Source organism: Cydia splendana, chromosome 24 (genome assembly GCF_910591565.1).
Source record: "Cydia splendana chromosome 24, ilCydSple1.2, whole genome shotgun sequence".
NCBI classification, from domain to species: Eukaryota; Metazoa; Arthropoda; class Insecta; order Lepidoptera; family Tortricidae; genus Cydia; species Cydia splendana.
In genome coordinates this window covers 1,078,252-1,095,980 of record NC_085983.1, presented here as the reverse complement: position 1 = coordinate 1,095,980, position 17,729 = coordinate 1,078,252, and the positions used below count along the sequence as shown (strand labels likewise).

The following is a 17,729-nucleotide window of genomic DNA, read 5'->3' as shown; positions in this document are numbered from 1 at the left end:
CGGAATTTTGGAAAAGGATCAGGATAAGGTAAATTATAAGCAGTTAAAGTTTAATGTCATGACGTAAAATAAATAAATAATAATAAATAAATATTATAGGACATTCTTACACAGATTGACCAAGTCCCCCAGTAAGCTCAAGAAGGCTTGTGTTGAGGGTACTCAGACAACGATATATATAATAAGAAAACAACCACGACTCAGGAACAAATATCTGTGTCATCACACAAATAAATGCCCTTACTGAGATTCGAACCCAGGACCATCGGCTTCACAGGCAGGGTCACTACCCACTAGGCCAGACCGGTCGTCCATAAATACAATGATTTAAATATATATGCAGAAGAATCATTAATATTTATTGTATGGAGTGTTGTTAGAGATGTGACAGACGTGTCCAGCCAGACGAGTCAATTTTTTACCAATCTGATTAAATTGTCCGATCGAATAAGGCCGTGCGGACGAAAACGCTAATTTGGCTCGCCGATTATGACCGATATTACCGATAAAATGGAGTGTGGACGCAAGAATAGGTACCAATTTTTTGATACCGGTATTTTTATTTTGGGGTATTTTTTCAATTTACAGGGCGCTAATATCATCATAAATAATTGGTAATTAAATTGGAAATTGATGCCTATTTCATTTCTGATCAAATCGGTCGATTTGATCACGCCGTCTGGAATCCACTCCTAAGATACGATACATGATACGTATCTTGTATATCCATCTTAGATAGGTATAATATACTTTTAAGAAATTTATCTTGTAACTTGTATTTAGATACGTTCCGTTGGTATCTTAGTATTTTGTAAATACTTTTTTACCAAGATACTTTTTATAATTAATTTCGCAGTTTTTTTTTTCAAAACGAACGCAGCGTGTTTTTTAATTAATTATAAAAAGTATCTTGGTAAAAAAGTATTTACAAATCGTTGCCGATTATCGTAACGATTTGTCATACACACGGTAGATAAAACTGCGCAGTTCGGACTGCACAGTTTAATCTGCTACACACGTAACTAAAAATCGTAGCGAGTAAACTGTGCAGTCCGAACTGCGCAGTTTTATCTACCGTGTGTATGACAAATCGTGTGTGCTACACACGTAACTAAAAATCGTAGCGATTAAACTGTGCAGTCCGAACTGCGCAGTTTTATCTACCGTGTGTATGACAAATCGTTACGATAATCGGCAACTCTAAGTGTGTAGCCGGGGTTCTTTTCTTTCAATTTTGAGTATCATAAAAAATGGTCAAGCAAATCTTGTAAGTAGAAAAAGGCGGCAAATTTAAAAAATGTACGCGCGAAGGCTTATCGTCCAATAGTAAATATAAATTTCGCGCCTTATTCTACTGACAAGATTTGCTTGACCAACTATACTAGACCAACTAGACTAGGTGAGCGAGTCGAGTAGATACGAACTTTAGACTTTATTTCCAAGAGTCTAAATGACTAAAATGCTTAATTTGACAAACATCCAATTTATAATTTAATAAACGAGTTTGTTTTTATTCACTTTGCTGTTGGCGTATGAAATCTATGCTTCGATTCAACTATCGAATAATCGATCTCAGATTAAAAGGGGTCATCCATTAATTACGTCACACGAATTTCTAGGGTTTTTTACCCCTCCTCCCCTCCTTGTCACACTTGGTCACATTTGGCAAACCCCTCCCCCCTGGTGTGACGTCACATTTCTTCAACGAAATCGGCAAATATTTATTTAATATTTTATCAAAATATTTTTGACAAAAGAAATATTAGTAATTTTATAACCCAAAACTAATTAAGAAATACAATTAAACGAATAAAAACGATTATCGCTTCAAAACCTTGTTATTGAAATGATCATTAGCGTATAAAATAATTTAAATACATTTTCGGTTACTGATGAAGTTAAAGTGACGTCACAAAGTTTATGACTCCCCCCTCCCCCTTGTCACAACATGTCACATTTTCTTGACCCCCTCCCTCCCCCTAAACGTGTGATGTAATTAATGGATGACCCCAAATTAACAGCTGAGTATGTTGGGGGTTGGGGGCCTTCGAGAACTCCAAAGAGTGAGAACTCATAACTCTCTATGAGCAATTTGCCAATAGTCATGGCCTAAAATATAATGCAACAAAAAGTGAGATTATGATTTTCAAAGGGTTCCCCTATCTTTGGCATAATTTTTTTTGTAATAATTATATTGTGCATAATACCTTTAGGCATAACATACTGTTAGCATAAACTCACTTGGTACTGGATTGTTGCGCATACATACTCTACGCATAATTTTTATTGATCGAAGTATCTTTTGGCATAAATTTAATGTCCGAATCGAGACCTGGTATCTGTTTTATTTCGCATAATTTTATTTGTAATAATTTGTTTTTGCATTATTCGCCATTAAGCATAAAGTACTACAAGCATAAAATCTTATGGCATAGAAATGATTTGCATACTTGCAAGAATCATATATGTTGTAGGCCGAATATTTTTTGGCGGAAATTAATGCGCCAATTTTTTCCCAATTCGCAACTACATATTATTTTCTCATAATTTCATTTCTGGCAACAGTTTGTTTTCGTGGGGTCGCAGTTCTAACCTAACCTAACCCACTTTTCTGGCAACAGTTTGTTTTCGTGGGGTCGCAGTTCTAACCTAACCTAACCCACTTTTCAGGCAACAGTTTGTTTTCGTGGGGTCGCAGTTCTAACCTAACCTAACCCACTTTTCAGGCAACAGTTTGTTTTCGTGGGGTCGCAGTTCTAACCTAACCTAACCCACTTTTCAGGCAACAGTTCGTTTTCGTGGGGTTCCAGTTCTAACTTAACCTAACCCACTTTTCAGACAACAGTTTGTTTTCGTGGGGTCGCAGTTCTAACCTAACCTAACCCACTTTTCAAGCAACAGTTCGTTTTCTTGGGGATCGCAGTTCTAACCTAACCTAATCCACTTTTCAGACAACAGTTCGTTTTCTTGGGGGACGCAGTTTTAACTTAACCTAACCCACTTTTCTGGCAACAGTTTGTTTTCGTGGGGTCGTAGTTCTAACCTAACCTAACCCACTTTTCAGGCAACAGTTCCTTTTCGTGGGGTTCCAGTTCTAACCTAACCTAACCCACTTTTCAGGCAACAGTTCGTTTTCGTGGGGTTCCAGTTCTAACCTAACCTAACCCACTTTTCAGGCAACAGTTTGTTTTCGTGGGGTCGCAGTTCTAACCTAACCTAACCCACTTTTCTGGCAACAGTTCGTTTTCTTGGGGGTCGCAGTTCTAACCTAACCTAACCCACTTTTCAGACAACAGTTCGTTTTCTTGGGGGACGCAGTTTTAACCTAACCTAACCCACTTTTCTGGCAACAGTTTGTTTTCGTTTGTTTTGTGAGCTAAAAATATGTATACATCCAAAATGCCAATAATATGTTCCCAACCAAAGTTACAATACAATAATAATGTTTTTTTTTACGAATTATAAAGGCAGAGCTTTTAGTTACGGCTCTGCGTTAATGAGTCAGTCAGCTACATATTTAGGTGTTAAATATAAATTAGACTTGGATTTTATACAATCTGACGCTTTCTTTAATTTTAACATTCGTCGAAAAACATTCTGCCAAATGTAGCTTATGACAGATGGGTTTTAGGTCATACAAGTTATACCAAATAGAAAGAATCTAAATACGTTTTCTTCGATGTAAATATTCGCCTAAATCCTATTATGCTAAACAGATTATGAAAATCACATTTCGGACATTTAAACAAATGCAAAATAAAATTATTCGTATCAAAATTCGGCCATGATAGTAGTAGTCTATTTAAGATTCGGACTTGGAAACATTCGGGCTATTGCATATTATACAAACTGAAGCTTTCTGCAAATTTAACATTCGTAGAAAAATATTTCTGCCAAATAGGTTATGCCAGATGCGTTTCGGGTCACGAAAGTTATGCCAAATAGACGGAACCCTTTTCAAAGCGGGGTCCAATTGTCCGTCTGGCGTTCCTATTGTGTGTCACAACGGAGCACTCTTGAAGCGTGTCCACTAGTTTAAATACTTGGGTCATTACTATTATTTCTTCTGTGCCGAGGATGTGACGTGACGACTCTAATATTGAAAGGGAACAGAGAGCGTTGTCAGTTCGAGCCAATATGATAGCCCGCAGGTTTGCCAGCTGCTCGGTAAACGTGAAAGTCACACTGTTCCGTGCATGTTGCACAACTTTCTACACGTGCAGCCTGTGTGCACTGCAGAAGAACATGTATTCACTATATATATGTGTCCAAATAAACAGCAACAGTTGTAACTATTATAAGTCTGTGAGTTTTAACCTCATTCTAGAATAATCCCAACGTCACCCGCTCGCAGTGCCTCTTGCCGCCGCCATCATGGACGTCATTTCATACGTTCGAACCTGCCACGCGTGTACCTGGCTTAATAGATATTCTTTAAAATATACCACGTCAGCTCGAATAACATCCTTTGAAGAGCGTTTCTTTTATTTTTTGCCATTTTTATATATTGTGACTAGGGATGTACCGACTAGTCGCCGACTAGTCGGGAAAGCCGACTATCCGGCCACATTTGTAGTCGGCGATTAGTCGGCGACTAGTCGGCAAAAATGGCCGATTAGTCGGCACTTTATTAGTGCAATAAAAACAAAAAAAAATTAAATCAACAGTCAATATTTACCATATGTTTTATGTCTATTTTACTAAAATACCTATTCAGAGTGCATACGAAAACTTTTGTTCATACGTATAATTGAATGAATGAATGAAATGAATGAAAACATTTATTTTCAGGCAACTATTGGCCCATAGATAAATACCTTAAAACTAGCATACATATTATTACAAAATATATCTTAAAACTAAAAACACAATTATGGCTGCGATGCAGTTCGCAACCCCACAGTCTCAGGGAGCCGGCCGCGGAACCGCGGAAATAATTGACCGTTTGATCGTTATCGTATGTTGGTGGGATGGTGTTTTCCTCTACAGGTCGACCTCAACTGATTCTCGTGTAATTTCATGGGCAAGTTCGATAGTTAAATAATTTTATTATTATTCAGTACTAGCTTTTGCCCGCGACTTTGTCTGCGTGGAATTAGTGACAGCAGCTAAAGTAGGTATAGCGCCTGGATAATGCTAATAGTAATAATTCAATTCGCGCATTGCTTACTTCAATTATTAGGCAATTCATTAACTCTTTCAATTCCATCTCCCTTTGCACTCTCTACAGGGATGATTTCCGACATAAAAATTATCCTATGTCCTTCCCCGGGACTCAAACTATCTCTATAGCAAATTTCAACTAAATTGGTTCAGCGGCTTAAGCGTGAAGAAGTAACAGACAGACCGACACACTTTCGCCTGTATATTATATAGTATGGATTTGTTGTTTTTTTTTAATGGTGGAGCCATGGCGAACTATTAATGTTATTGCAAAATTTAGAGAAAAGTCTGTCTAAAGACAGGGCACGTTGATTGTAAAGACGCTGACCACAGGGGATAGATCCTTAACTGGCGACTACGTACGGGAAATAGAGCCTTGGAAATACCTCCTACAAGCTGTACGGACGGTCTGTTCAGGATCGCAAAATAAAAGAAAGACAGAAATTGAACGAGGATTCTTGTGATAGGTCTTTGAAGCTGTAGAGAATACCTTTTAGCCAAGCTAATATGATGAATAGCGCGACCAAAGGAGTAAAACTATTGTTTTTCACCTGAACTTATACGAAACTAATGATCTGGCCGACTAGCCGACTAGTCGGCCGACTAATCGGCCATTCGAGCGCCGATTAGTCGGCTAGTCGGCTAGTCGGCCAAATCAATAGTCGGTACATCACTAATTGTGACCTTTTTTCCCACTGGCACAGAATAATTAATAGTATAAAAAGGAAACAAGAAAGGAAACTTCCTACAAAAACGAAGTTTGACAGCGGTTCAGGGTCGAATCATGCTGTCCCTTTCTAATATATGGCACTATCCCTTTCGGCTATTTAGGGTTGTCAAAAATCAAGTGATTATCTTATCTGTGGTCGTGCACGCAAAAGGAAGTCAAGTGGTGCCAACCCTAATAATTGCTCGGAGCAATGCTGAGCCGAGCGGAGCCGAGTTTGACCGAAGTCATGAGTTTCGCACCCCTGCCACTGGTTTGTTATTTCTAGTCAGGATCGCGAGCCCTTTTCATTATTATAGGGAAAAAAAGTGTCCTAAAATTTCCATACATTTATCAATCTTTCCTTTTTGTTACCGCAAACAATGTCACAATATATAAAAATGGCAAAAAAATCAAAAAAGATAAGAAGGGCTCTTAAATAGGATGACTTTAGTTGATAGTACAGTTTTTCTTGGTATAACTTTAGATTATAAACTCCAGTGGGGTCCCCATATTGCTACTCTTTCGAATAGACTGAGCTCTGCAGCTTTTGCAGTGAGCAAAATCCGTCAGTTAACTGATGTGAAAACAGCCGATTAGTATATTTTAGTTACTTCCATAGCATTATGGCATATGGTATTTTACTGTGGGGCGGTCAAAGAGTAGTATAATATATAGGGGCGGTGCTTCGAGCAATATACAAAATTAACCAAAGAGACTCACTTAGAGATAAATTTAAGGAAATTGACATAATGACAGTGCACTGTCAATACATTTATCAGAATATTGTGTATGTACATAAAAATATTGTAAATTTTAGGGAAAATTGTGAAATTCATAATATTAATACTAGAAATAAACATAAGCTCGCAGTGCCCTTCACTCGGCTCCATAAAATTAAAAAATCATGGGTAATTGTGTAAGATTTTATAATAAACTTCCAAACCATATTACTGAATTATCTATTAATAAATTTAAGAATTATGTAAAGCGTAAACTTATTTCTAAAGCTTATTATACCACACACGACTACATGAATGATAATACAACGTGGGATTAATTGTTATTCGAAATGATTATTTATTTATTAGGTATATTTGATTATTGATGAGGAAATGGATATTCCGATGTAATACTATCTACTTCTTTTGTTACTTATGCTTTATTTTTGACATTTAGATTTTATTCTAGAAATTCTAGACTAGTATTTTTTCATACAATCTTTTTAATGTTTGACGATCCTTTGGTGAAATTCCTAGTGTTAAATTTGATATATTGTATAATAATCCAATTTTATTATGGAATAATATTAACATCAATAAATTGCTCTGATAATTAGATTAAGATTAATTACGATTCATAAGAGCTTGTTGCTAGGCCTACATGAATAAAGTATATTTTGATTGATTGATTACGGTAATTTCAGGATGGATGCCCCAGTGGGATAGATGCCTCGATATTAATTTCTTCTAGTAGCAGGACCGTGCGACATAGATAAGAACAGGCGGATCAATATTCGAACTTCTTTATGCTAAGCGTCCTTTCTTTATATCAGAGTGTATATTTTGGTGAGTGCTTAAATGAGCTTTACTACATACTAGATTACTTTATATATTTATTTATCTATTAAGGAGAACCAACAGCTTTAAACTTACATAGACAACAAGATTGAAACTGTAATCCAACTACAGGAACTCATAGTTAGTTCCAAAGTCTCCTTAATTAAACGAAAACTAGCACTTATGCGCACACACACATGCGCACAAAAAGAGAGAAAAAAGCGTAAATGAAATTGGAAACCTTAAAATAGATCCTAAGTTTCGGACAACTCCGTTCATTAGCTCCTGAAACTGCGGCAACTGCAACCTTAACTCTAGTAACTGAGGTGTCAGAGTTCAAAAGATGAAAACAGAGTAAAGTGAAATTTAGCAGATTGAAATGCAGTTAAAGAATATTAAATGTAAAGGCACCAACAAACTAAGTTGATAAATTCAATGCATTTAATCGCCGAATGAAAACAAAATGTAAGGATCATACAAAAAGTGTACATGTAGTAATACATTAATAGGAACAAGATGAATAGAATTTACGACGGCTCCTGGGGTCACAGTACTTGCACTTGAAAGGTTTTTCACCAGTGTGAGTCAACAGGTGAGTCTGTAAGCCAAATTTCCTTCTACACTTGTAGCTACAGTGGCTACACTACACATGAAAGGCTTCTCTTAAGGTGAGTCCGTAATTTTGATTTTCTTTTACACATGTAGGCACAGTGTTTACACCTGAAAGGCTTCTCGTCTGTGTGAGTCATCAGGTGAGTCTGAAAATCTCTTTTTCTTGTACACTTGTAGCCAGTGATTACAACTGAAAGGCTTCTCGTCTGTGCGAGCCATCAGGTGAGTTTGTAAATCTACTTTACTTCTACACTTGTAGCCACAGTGACTACAACTGAAAGGCTTCTCGTCTGTGTGAGTCATCATGTGTCTCTGTAAATAGCTTTTTCTTTTACCCTTGTAGCTACAGTGACAACAACTGAAAGGCTTCTTGTCTGTGTGAGTCAAGAGGTGACTCTGTAACTCTCTTTTTCTTTTACCCTTGTAGCTACAGCGACTACAACTGAAATGCTTCTCGTCTGTGTGAGTCATCAGGTGACTCTGTAACTCTCCTTTTCTTCTACACTTGTAGCTACAGTGACTACAACTGAAAGGCTTCTCATCTGTGTGAGTCTTCAGGTGAAACTGTAAATCTGTTTTTTGTCTACACTTGTGATCACAGTGACTACAACTGAAAGGCTTCTCGTCTGTGTGAGTCATCAGGTGAAACTGTAATTGTGCTTTTCTTTTACACTTGTAGGTACAGTAACTACACCTGAAAGGCTTCTCACCTGTGTGAGTCATCAGGTGACTCTGTAACTGTGCTTTTCTTTTACACTTGTAGCTACAGTGACTACAACTCAAAGGCTTCTTGTCTGTGTGAGTGATCAGGTGAGCCTGTAAATCTGCTTTTCTTATACACTTGTAAGCACAGTGGCTACATCTGAAAGGCTTCTCTTCTGTGTGAGTCATCAGGTGATTCCGTAACTGTGCTTTTCTTTTACACTTGTAGGCACAGTATGTACACCTGAAAGGCTTCTCGTCTGTGTGAGTCATCCGTAATCTGTGTATAATCATGTGAGCCTTTTTATATAGTTTTTTGTCACCGTGTAGCATTTGATGTGGTTCTAAACCATAATCCCCTACGGTCGAATTATGTAAAGGCGAGTGAGTGTGTACGTGCTTCTTCAAAACCGACTTGCTCCTGAACCGTTTGCCGCAATGGTGACATTGATAGATGGTGGTGGTGACATGGGGTGTGGGTGCGGGCTCGGTGGCGTGCAGCTTGTATGTGCGGCGCCCGACCCGGCAGGTGCGCCGCTCCGCGTCCACCAGCAGGCGCTCCAGCCTGACCGAGCACGAGCGGCGCCGACCCGACACCACAGCAGAGGAGACAAGAGTGGGCGCTGTAAGACGACAAAACAATACTCAAATATCCAAAATACCAACCTGATAAATATGTAACAGTGGCAGGGCGTTACATAAGTTTCTTTAATTTAATTAATAATTATCTTTCATACTTCTGCTGGTGGACCATAACGATTCAGATGCTTCAAAATGTGCAAGAGTTTTAAAGCATGGGGGTAAACTAGATACCAAGTGAAACACATAATATTTACCACAGCAACGCGAAGAAAATTCTAGCTATATACAAATACAAAATAGTTTATTTGGTTTATTACATGATACATAACACATAAAAGGCTGGGATCTCCCATTAAGTACAAAGATACTTGTGTCGGGAGACACCGCTCTTCCATTTGCAAATAGGGTATAAACCAACAAACTGAAATTAATATAAATTATATACAATTGTATATAATGCAATTCATATTTACAATATTAGATCTATTATAAAAAACTAGCTATAAAACATCACAAACCAAATCCAAATTAATCATTAATTATCATTACTTTTAACTTTAACGGTAGGGTGAACTTTCAATAGCCAATGTGAGTAAAGCAATTGAAAATTAGCATCTACATGGCAAGCCACTCCAGAGGATAAAATTAAACTTTGCTATGAATCCAACTCGGTTGGGCAGCGTTCGGGAAACTACGTAATGTCTTTTCGGGTTCTCTTATTTATCGCCGAAAATGGTATGGCCGATTATCACTTCCCAACTCACGTTTAGCGGAATTTTATTTCGCCGAATTTTCATTTCCCAACTTATCAAATGGTTTTTTTTAATTTGCCAACCGCACAGTTACCAACTAAACGTTTGGTCTGTGTTTTATAATGTCAATTTTCAAAATGCCAACTTTCATGTCGTAGAACGTTTTAGTTGGCATAATAATAATATACACTTAGTTGTTTATTGTTTACCAATTGTTTCATTTGGTCAGACTGTACCAAAGGGGGGCTGGTTCAAGCACCTTGAAATTTTTTTTGAGAAAATTAAAAAAACATAGGGGTTTCAAAACACTTAGAATAATTTACAAGATTTTGATGAAATAATCACCTTTTTCTTAATAAACTTTTCTCTAAAATTTAAAATGGCTGAGATATTTGACCCGAAAGACTTGGTCAAATTTACGATGGATGTTGTGTCATTATAACGTCTATTTTTTATTGTGTAATCGTAGACAATATGCTAAAATAAGGATGTTTTGTAGGAATAACTTTTCTCTAAAATCAAAAATGGCCGAGATATTTGACACGAAAATTGGGATATCTGACCCAAAGTTGCTGTGTAATTACGTGTTTTGGGTTGTTGAAAAAAAAATAACCTCGAAGACTAAGGCGGGAGCTTAGCTCCCGCCTTAGTCTTCGAGGTTATTTTTAGTCTTCTAACCTAACCATATCCAAGTCGGCTCTGCCCAGGAAACGAGACCGGTTTCCGCGGTGCGGTTTACGATTACAATGCCTCGAACTCGAGCGTAAATAATATATTATGTGGTTTACTAATGTGTTGCAGAAAGATTTTTGACATATTTTTGTATTGCATAATGTTACTTGGCAGAAATGTCGTTTGGCAGAATTACCTTTCCCATATATTATTTAGCATACAATCATTTCGCAGAGTTTTAAAATCCAGAACCATATTTTGGCATACTGTTGATGATCATAATAGTCTTTTAAACGAGTATTAATTTCGCAGATAAATGTATTGCATAGTATTTAACCTAACCTAACCCACTTTTCTGGTGGCCGTTCGTTTTGTGAGGTCGCAGTTCTAACCTAACCTAACCCACTTTTCTGGTGACCGTTCGTTTTGTATGAGGTCGCAGTTCTAACCTAACCTAACCCACTTTTCTGGGAGCCGTTCGTTTTATGCAGGAGGCCGCAGTTCCAACCTAACATAATCTTCTTATCTGGCACAGGTTCAATTTTGTTTGGGGGTCACAGTTCTTACTTAACGTAATGCACTTTTCTGCAAGTAGAAAAACATTATGCCATAATGAAAGTATGCTGCAGGATGATTATGGTACATAAAATTATGCTAAACCAAAGTCTGCAAAAGTAATCTTCTGCTAAATAATATGCTGCAAAATGTATAGTATGCCTAGTAATAATAATGCAAAGTAATATTTATGCCTAATTATCATTCTACTAAAAGTGTTTCTGCGATACATGTTATGCGAAGTGTATTTCTGACAAACAATATTATGCCAGAAGAGGGGAACCCATATTATGTATTTTCAAATACGAGGGCTGAATGAGAACTTCGCGGAGAATTTTTTTGTTCATGATTTCGTCTCCAGCCATTTTGAACTGTTATTAAACTGTCATCCAGAACATTTACAATTGTTAAGTACTTATAGTTATTTAGGAGAAAAAAAACATTACGGCTGTTCAAAAGTTACATGTAGACTCATTCTATTAATGGAGAAATTGGAATAGCGAAAATTGAATGAAATGAAATATGAAAATTCTCAGTATGCAGATGACCTTCGCCCAGAGAAGCCAACAACGGGCTCCAGCCTAAATGAAGTGGCGGTTATATGCGATATGATAACGAAAGACCGTCGACTTTTAGGTGAGGCCAAAATATTTCTATCAGCGGATTAGGTTTGGTCAAATTTACGATGGATGTTGTGTCACTATAACATCTATTTTTTATTGTGTAATCGTAGACAATATGCTAAAATAAGCATGTTTTGTAGGAATAACTTTTCTCTAAAATCAAAAATGCCCGAGATATTTGACACGAAAGTTGGGATATTTGACCCGAAAGTTGCTGTGTAATTACGTGTTTTGGGTTGTTAAAAAAAAATAACCTCGAAGACTAAGGCGGGAGCCAAGCTCGGGAGCCTTAGTCTTCTAACCTTTTAACCATATCCAAGTCGGCTCTGCCCAGGAAGGTATTGCTCGCTCGCTTCGCTCGCTCGCTGCCACTGGCTTCAAATATTAAAATATACATTATAAAAAGTCCAACAACTCGGCCATTTTTGATTTTTTGGTATGTGTCTTTTTCTTATTTGTAACTTGCCTAATGTATGAAAAGCGAACTGTAACTTCAACGAAACGTTATTCGTCCAAGAGTTGTTCAACCAAGTGAAAGATTTGACAAATGATAAGTCTCCCAAAAGTTTCGAGGCGTTATAATAATCCGCTTTACAATAATTCTACCAATTGAAACGTCATACAAAAATTTGCTAATCGTTAGTTGTCAAAGTAAAACGTCGGCGAAATGTTGGTTGGCAAATGAAATTCCGCCAAAAATAGTTCTGCGAAAAGGCAGAACACCGTCTTTTCGTCCGGCATACCTCAGTGCCTCAAGACGAAAGTCTTTAATCAATGTGTTACCAGTGATGACTTACGGCTCCGAAACGTGGTCTTTCACTATCGGCCTCATCTCAAAACTCAAAGTCGCTCAACGAGCTATGGAGAGGGCTATGCTTGGAGTTTCTCTGCTTGATCGAATCAGAAATGAGGAGATCCGTAGACGAACTAAAGTCACCGACATAGCCCAGTAGTTAAACAACAATCAACACACCTCTCACCACCGGGGCGACTGTGGGGCGGTGCGGGCGCTCCGGCCCCAGCACGAGCTCGTCCTTGACCACGTGCTCGTCGTACAGGCCGGCCAGCATGGCTGCCTCGCTCACGCCGCACCCGTCTGTGCTGTCCTCACACTCCTCCTTCACACGCACCTCCTCATCCATAAATTCGGCTTCCTCCTTAATAAGGGCTGAAATAAAGGGTTGTCCTGTGTGAAACCTTTAGCACCACTTGCACCATTCCACTAACCAAGGGTTAACCGGTTAAACCTGGAGTTACCATGTTTACCAGTACAATTTGACACGTTAACGTATGTTAACAGTTTAACCAGTTAACCCCGGGTTAATGGGATGGTGCAAGTGGCGCTTACAGTTGTAAGTAAGACAAATATATGGATGAATCAACATAGATTAACAGTTAACAAAAGGTAATCACGGTTCATATCCCGGTCTATATAAGTCTAGTCAACATAGATTGTTTACAATGCTACCTACATGTAAGTTGATTGAGACAACCAGGCCAACACTTCATGTTTTTTTAATTATTTATGAACGACCCGCCCTGGCTTCGCACAGGTCAACAAATTCAAATTCAAATTCAAATTCAAAATTTTATTTGCTAAAAATGCACGTACATATTAGATGTTGTCATATACAATAGAATTTGGGTATCAGCGCATTTAGCCAGAAGGCATGCAAATCAGAAAATATAAGACATATTTACAAATATTTACAAAAACATATTTACAGATATACAAATAACTTAAAATTGAAATTAGAACATGTCAAACCAAAACTAAAACGAAAATACGGCTATGTCTATGATCATCTATGGTTAAGTTATTTGTGGTCAATTTAAAAGCTAGCAAGAAAAAGGTTAACGGAATACATCAAATGTCAAGAGAAATAATTTATTTTAAAAGGATGTAATTGTTAAATATGTCAAATAATTGAAATTATACAAGTCATTGCTTAATATTGAAAAATTCAGTCATTGAGTAAAAACAGTGCTCATTCAAAAACTTAACCAATAGAGTCTTAAAAACTATCTCGTCATCTATCAACCTCAGTGATTAAGGCAAACCATTATAGATTTTCGGCGCCATTGCAAAAATACTCTTCTGGAAAAGAGCCGATTTGCCAGGAACTGGGTAAAGTTTATCACAATGTCATGCACTTACAACATTTTTAAAAAGATGTAGATTTTTTTTGACGAACATTGTAGTCTCCAGAATATACAAATCGGGCACGGTTAGTAAGTGAAGTTGCTTAAAATATGGTTTGCAGCTGGCATTGTACCTCAACTTACAGATCGATCTTACGCACCGTTTTTGTGCTTTGAAAACATCGTTGGCTTGGCTAGAGTTCCCCCAGAAGATAATTCCGTATCTTAAAGCAGAAGATATGTAGCCGTGATAAGCAGACATAACAGCAGTGCGATTTACGACTTTACTTAGCATATATAAGGTATACGAATATGTCATAAGTAAATAAATAAACCTTCGTAAATTATACATAAACCTTCCTTTTGAAGAACCATTCTCTATCTATTTAAAAAAAACCGCATCAAAATCCGTTGCAATGTTTTAATGATCTAAGGATACATAGGGACAGACAGACAGCGGGAAGCGAGTTTGTTTTATATTTGTTCGACGACCGGTCTGGCCTAGTGGGTAGTGACCCTGCCTATGAAGCCGATGGTCCCGGGTTCGAATCCCGGTAAGGGCATTTATTTGTATGATGATACAGATATTTGTTCCTGAGTCATGGTTCTTTTCTATGTATTTATATATTATATATATCGTTGTCCGAGTACCCACAACACAAGCCTTCTTGAGCTTACCGTGGGGCTTAGTCGATTTGTGTAAAAATGTCCTATAATATTTATTTATTTATACTATGTAGTGATAAATGAGATCAGGTAAATTGAAGTTATAATACACGTTAGCATACTTAGGAAACAGAGCTTCTGATTTATCTCGCTTTATATTACATTCTACGAACTTACGCATTTCCGACCGGTCCGTCTCTGCCTCCTGCCTCACGCGCGCCGGCGACATGCTGTGTTGGAAAGTGCTGGCTGTCTACGCTGTCATTGATATTTGAATTTGTTCTTGTGACATGTTTTCTATTTTTGATGCTTATCTATCAATCGTGTAACACGTAAGAATGTTTTCTCTCTAAAATAAAATCTATTAATATTGCATCAATACACTTGTATTATTCTATCACTGCTTTCCACCATCAGTGGTAGCAGATCGCGGTTAGTAAAAAATAAAAGTGATAAATAATATGCAAGAATAAAAAAGTGTAAAAGTGAGAAAAGAAAAATGGGTTCGAATTTTCGTAACATCGAAACATTAACGAAATCCAATTACGACACATGGTGCCTACAAGCACAAGCAATCTTAATAAGAAGCGACTTGTGGGAATACGCGAGCGGCGAAAAAAAATTATTGGAGACCGCGACTACTAAAGAAAAAAGTGCTTTTGAAAAAGAAGATAGAAAAGCAAGGTCTGAGCTATTACTGCTAATATCTCCAGCAGAACTTAAGCAAATTAAAGGTTGCAACACGTCAAAAGAGGTATGGGACAAATTAGTATCCATCTATCAAAGCTCGGGACCAGCCAGAAAAGCTACCCTATTAAAACAATTAGTTTTGAAGAAAATGTCACCTCAAGAAGACGTAAGAGACCATCTCAACAACTTCATGGATGTCGTAGGTAAACTAGAAGACATGAAAGTCACTATCAACTCAGAGCTGTTAAGCATAATGATGTTGTATAGTCTGCCTACAAATTTCGACAGCTTTAGAACGGCGATTGAGTCGAGAGATACTTTGCCTAGCCCTGAAACTCTCAAGGTAAAAATAATCGAAGAACATGAAGCAAGGAGGCAATCTGAGCCCCAAACTTCAGAAGCATTCTACATGAAAGCAAAGAAAAAGAGTTTAATGTGCAGCAATTGTAATAAAAAAGGGCATTCAACGGAAGATTGTTGGTCGAAGAAAAAACAAAAGAAAAACGTAAACAAAAATCAACAAAAGAGCTTCAATGTATGTCTGACAACTGAAACGTCAAAATTCAAAAATGGATCGTGGTGTCTTGACAGCGGCTGTACGTCGCACATGACAGGAGAAGAAGATTTGTTGACAAACCTAATCCCTGCATCTGATAAACTACGATTGGCGTCAGAAAAGCATACTGCAAATGTAGAAGGTAAAGGAAAAGTGGTACTACATGCTGATGAGTACGAATATACTTTAAAAAATACGCTTTACGTTCCGGACTTGACAAATAATCTAATGTCAGTAAGCAAAATAACAGATAATGGCTTTAAAGTCTTATTTGAAAAGAATGAAGCTAGTGTCCTAGAAGACGAAAGTGTAATCTTAAAAGCAAAGAGAAGAGACGGGTTATACTACCTTGAACTTGAAGAGCCGACGGAGACAGCAAATTTCACGCCTGTAGTAGAAAGCGAAATTATGAAGTGGCATAAAAAATTAGGTCACGTTAATGAGAGAGACCTGAAACTAATGCAAAGAAATGAGATGATAAGAGGACTTGATTTCAAAGAAAAATCTCTTGAACCGTGTGAAACCTGCATCAAAGGTAAAATGTCAACTCTACCATTTCAAAGCTATGGTGAAATATTCTCTACTGAGCCTCTACAGATAATATACAGTGATGTATGCGGTCCTTTTGAGCATCAATCAATGGGCGGTTCGAAGTATTACGTCACGTTCATAGACGACTTCACAAGATATTGCTGTGTATACTTCATGTCACAAAAAAGTGAAGTTATCGAAAAATTCAAGGAGTATAAGAAGAACGTCGAACTATTCCATAAAACCAAGATACAGAACCTCCATACAGACAATGGTGGTGAGTACCGATCAAAAGCTTTCGACAACCTCCTCAAAGAGTACGGTATAAACAGAAGACTGACTACTCCCTACACACCTCAATCGAACGGGTGTAGCGAGAGAAAAAACAGATCTCTGATGGAAAAAACAAGATGTCTAATGCTTGACTCCAACGTCCCTCCATATTTATGGGCAGAGGCAGTGAATACTGCTAATTACCTGATAAACAGGAGCCCAGCAAGAGCTCTGAAAGGAAGCTCGCCCTACGAGAAGTGGACAGGAAGAATACCATCAGGAAATCACCTACATGTATTCGGAAACAGAGCGTTTGTTTTGAATAAAAATCGCAGAGGAAAATTGACTGCGAAAGCTATTGAAGGAGTGTTTATAGGATATGCGAGAAACGCAAAAGGTTTCAGAATATACATACCGGCGAAAAATGACATTGTTATCAGCAGAGATGTACGAATAATGGAGAAGATGCATTTCAAAATGAATACTGATGAACAATATGAAAATATTCAACGGGAACGTTCAGAATCTAAAAAAGAAGAAATTGAAATTGAATTAGAACCTTGTAAAACTAATAATTACTTGCCTTTTCAGGAACCTAATCAATTTTCTTCTGATTCAGAGTCTTCTTTCCAACCTGCTGTTGCTGATCCAGAAATTTCAGAGCCATTTGAGATACCTGAACCTGCTCCAAGTGCAAGACCACAGAGAGTAGTGAGGCCGCCAGAATGGACACGAGATTACGAGCTAAGCAGTTGTGTTACTATGTCTACGTCTGAAAATAAAACTGACTGCTCGCTACTTACTTATGAAGAAGCTGTGACAAGCACGGACAAGCGAAATTGGGAGAAGGCAATTCAATCTGAGAAGGATTCACTCGAAAAGAACAACACGTGGGTAATAGTTGACAAGTCAGAAGCCAAAGGACACAAGATTCTGTCCAACAAA

The 17,729-nt window shown here is 37.6% G+C and overlaps 2 protein-coding genes across 2 annotated transcripts in view; both read right to left on the bottom strand.

The window, feature by feature from the left end:
- The window catches only part of LOC134802150 (zinc finger protein 25-like), a 371,645-nt gene that overhangs the window by 316,024 nt on the left and 37,892 nt on the right, over window positions 1-17,729 (bottom strand). The window lies entirely within an intron of this gene.
- Window positions 7,862-14,963, bottom strand: LOC134802075 (gastrula zinc finger protein XlCGF57.1-like). Its single transcript, XM_063774668.1, has 3 exons — window positions 14,912-14,963; window positions 12,900-13,094; window positions 7,862-9,365 (listed from the first exon to the last, which is right to left on the bottom strand). Exons 1-3 carry the CDS (start codon window positions 14,961-14,963, stop codon window positions 8,143-8,145), a joined length of 1,470 nt encoding a protein of 489 aa, XP_063630738.1. The 3' UTR covers window positions 7,862-8,142.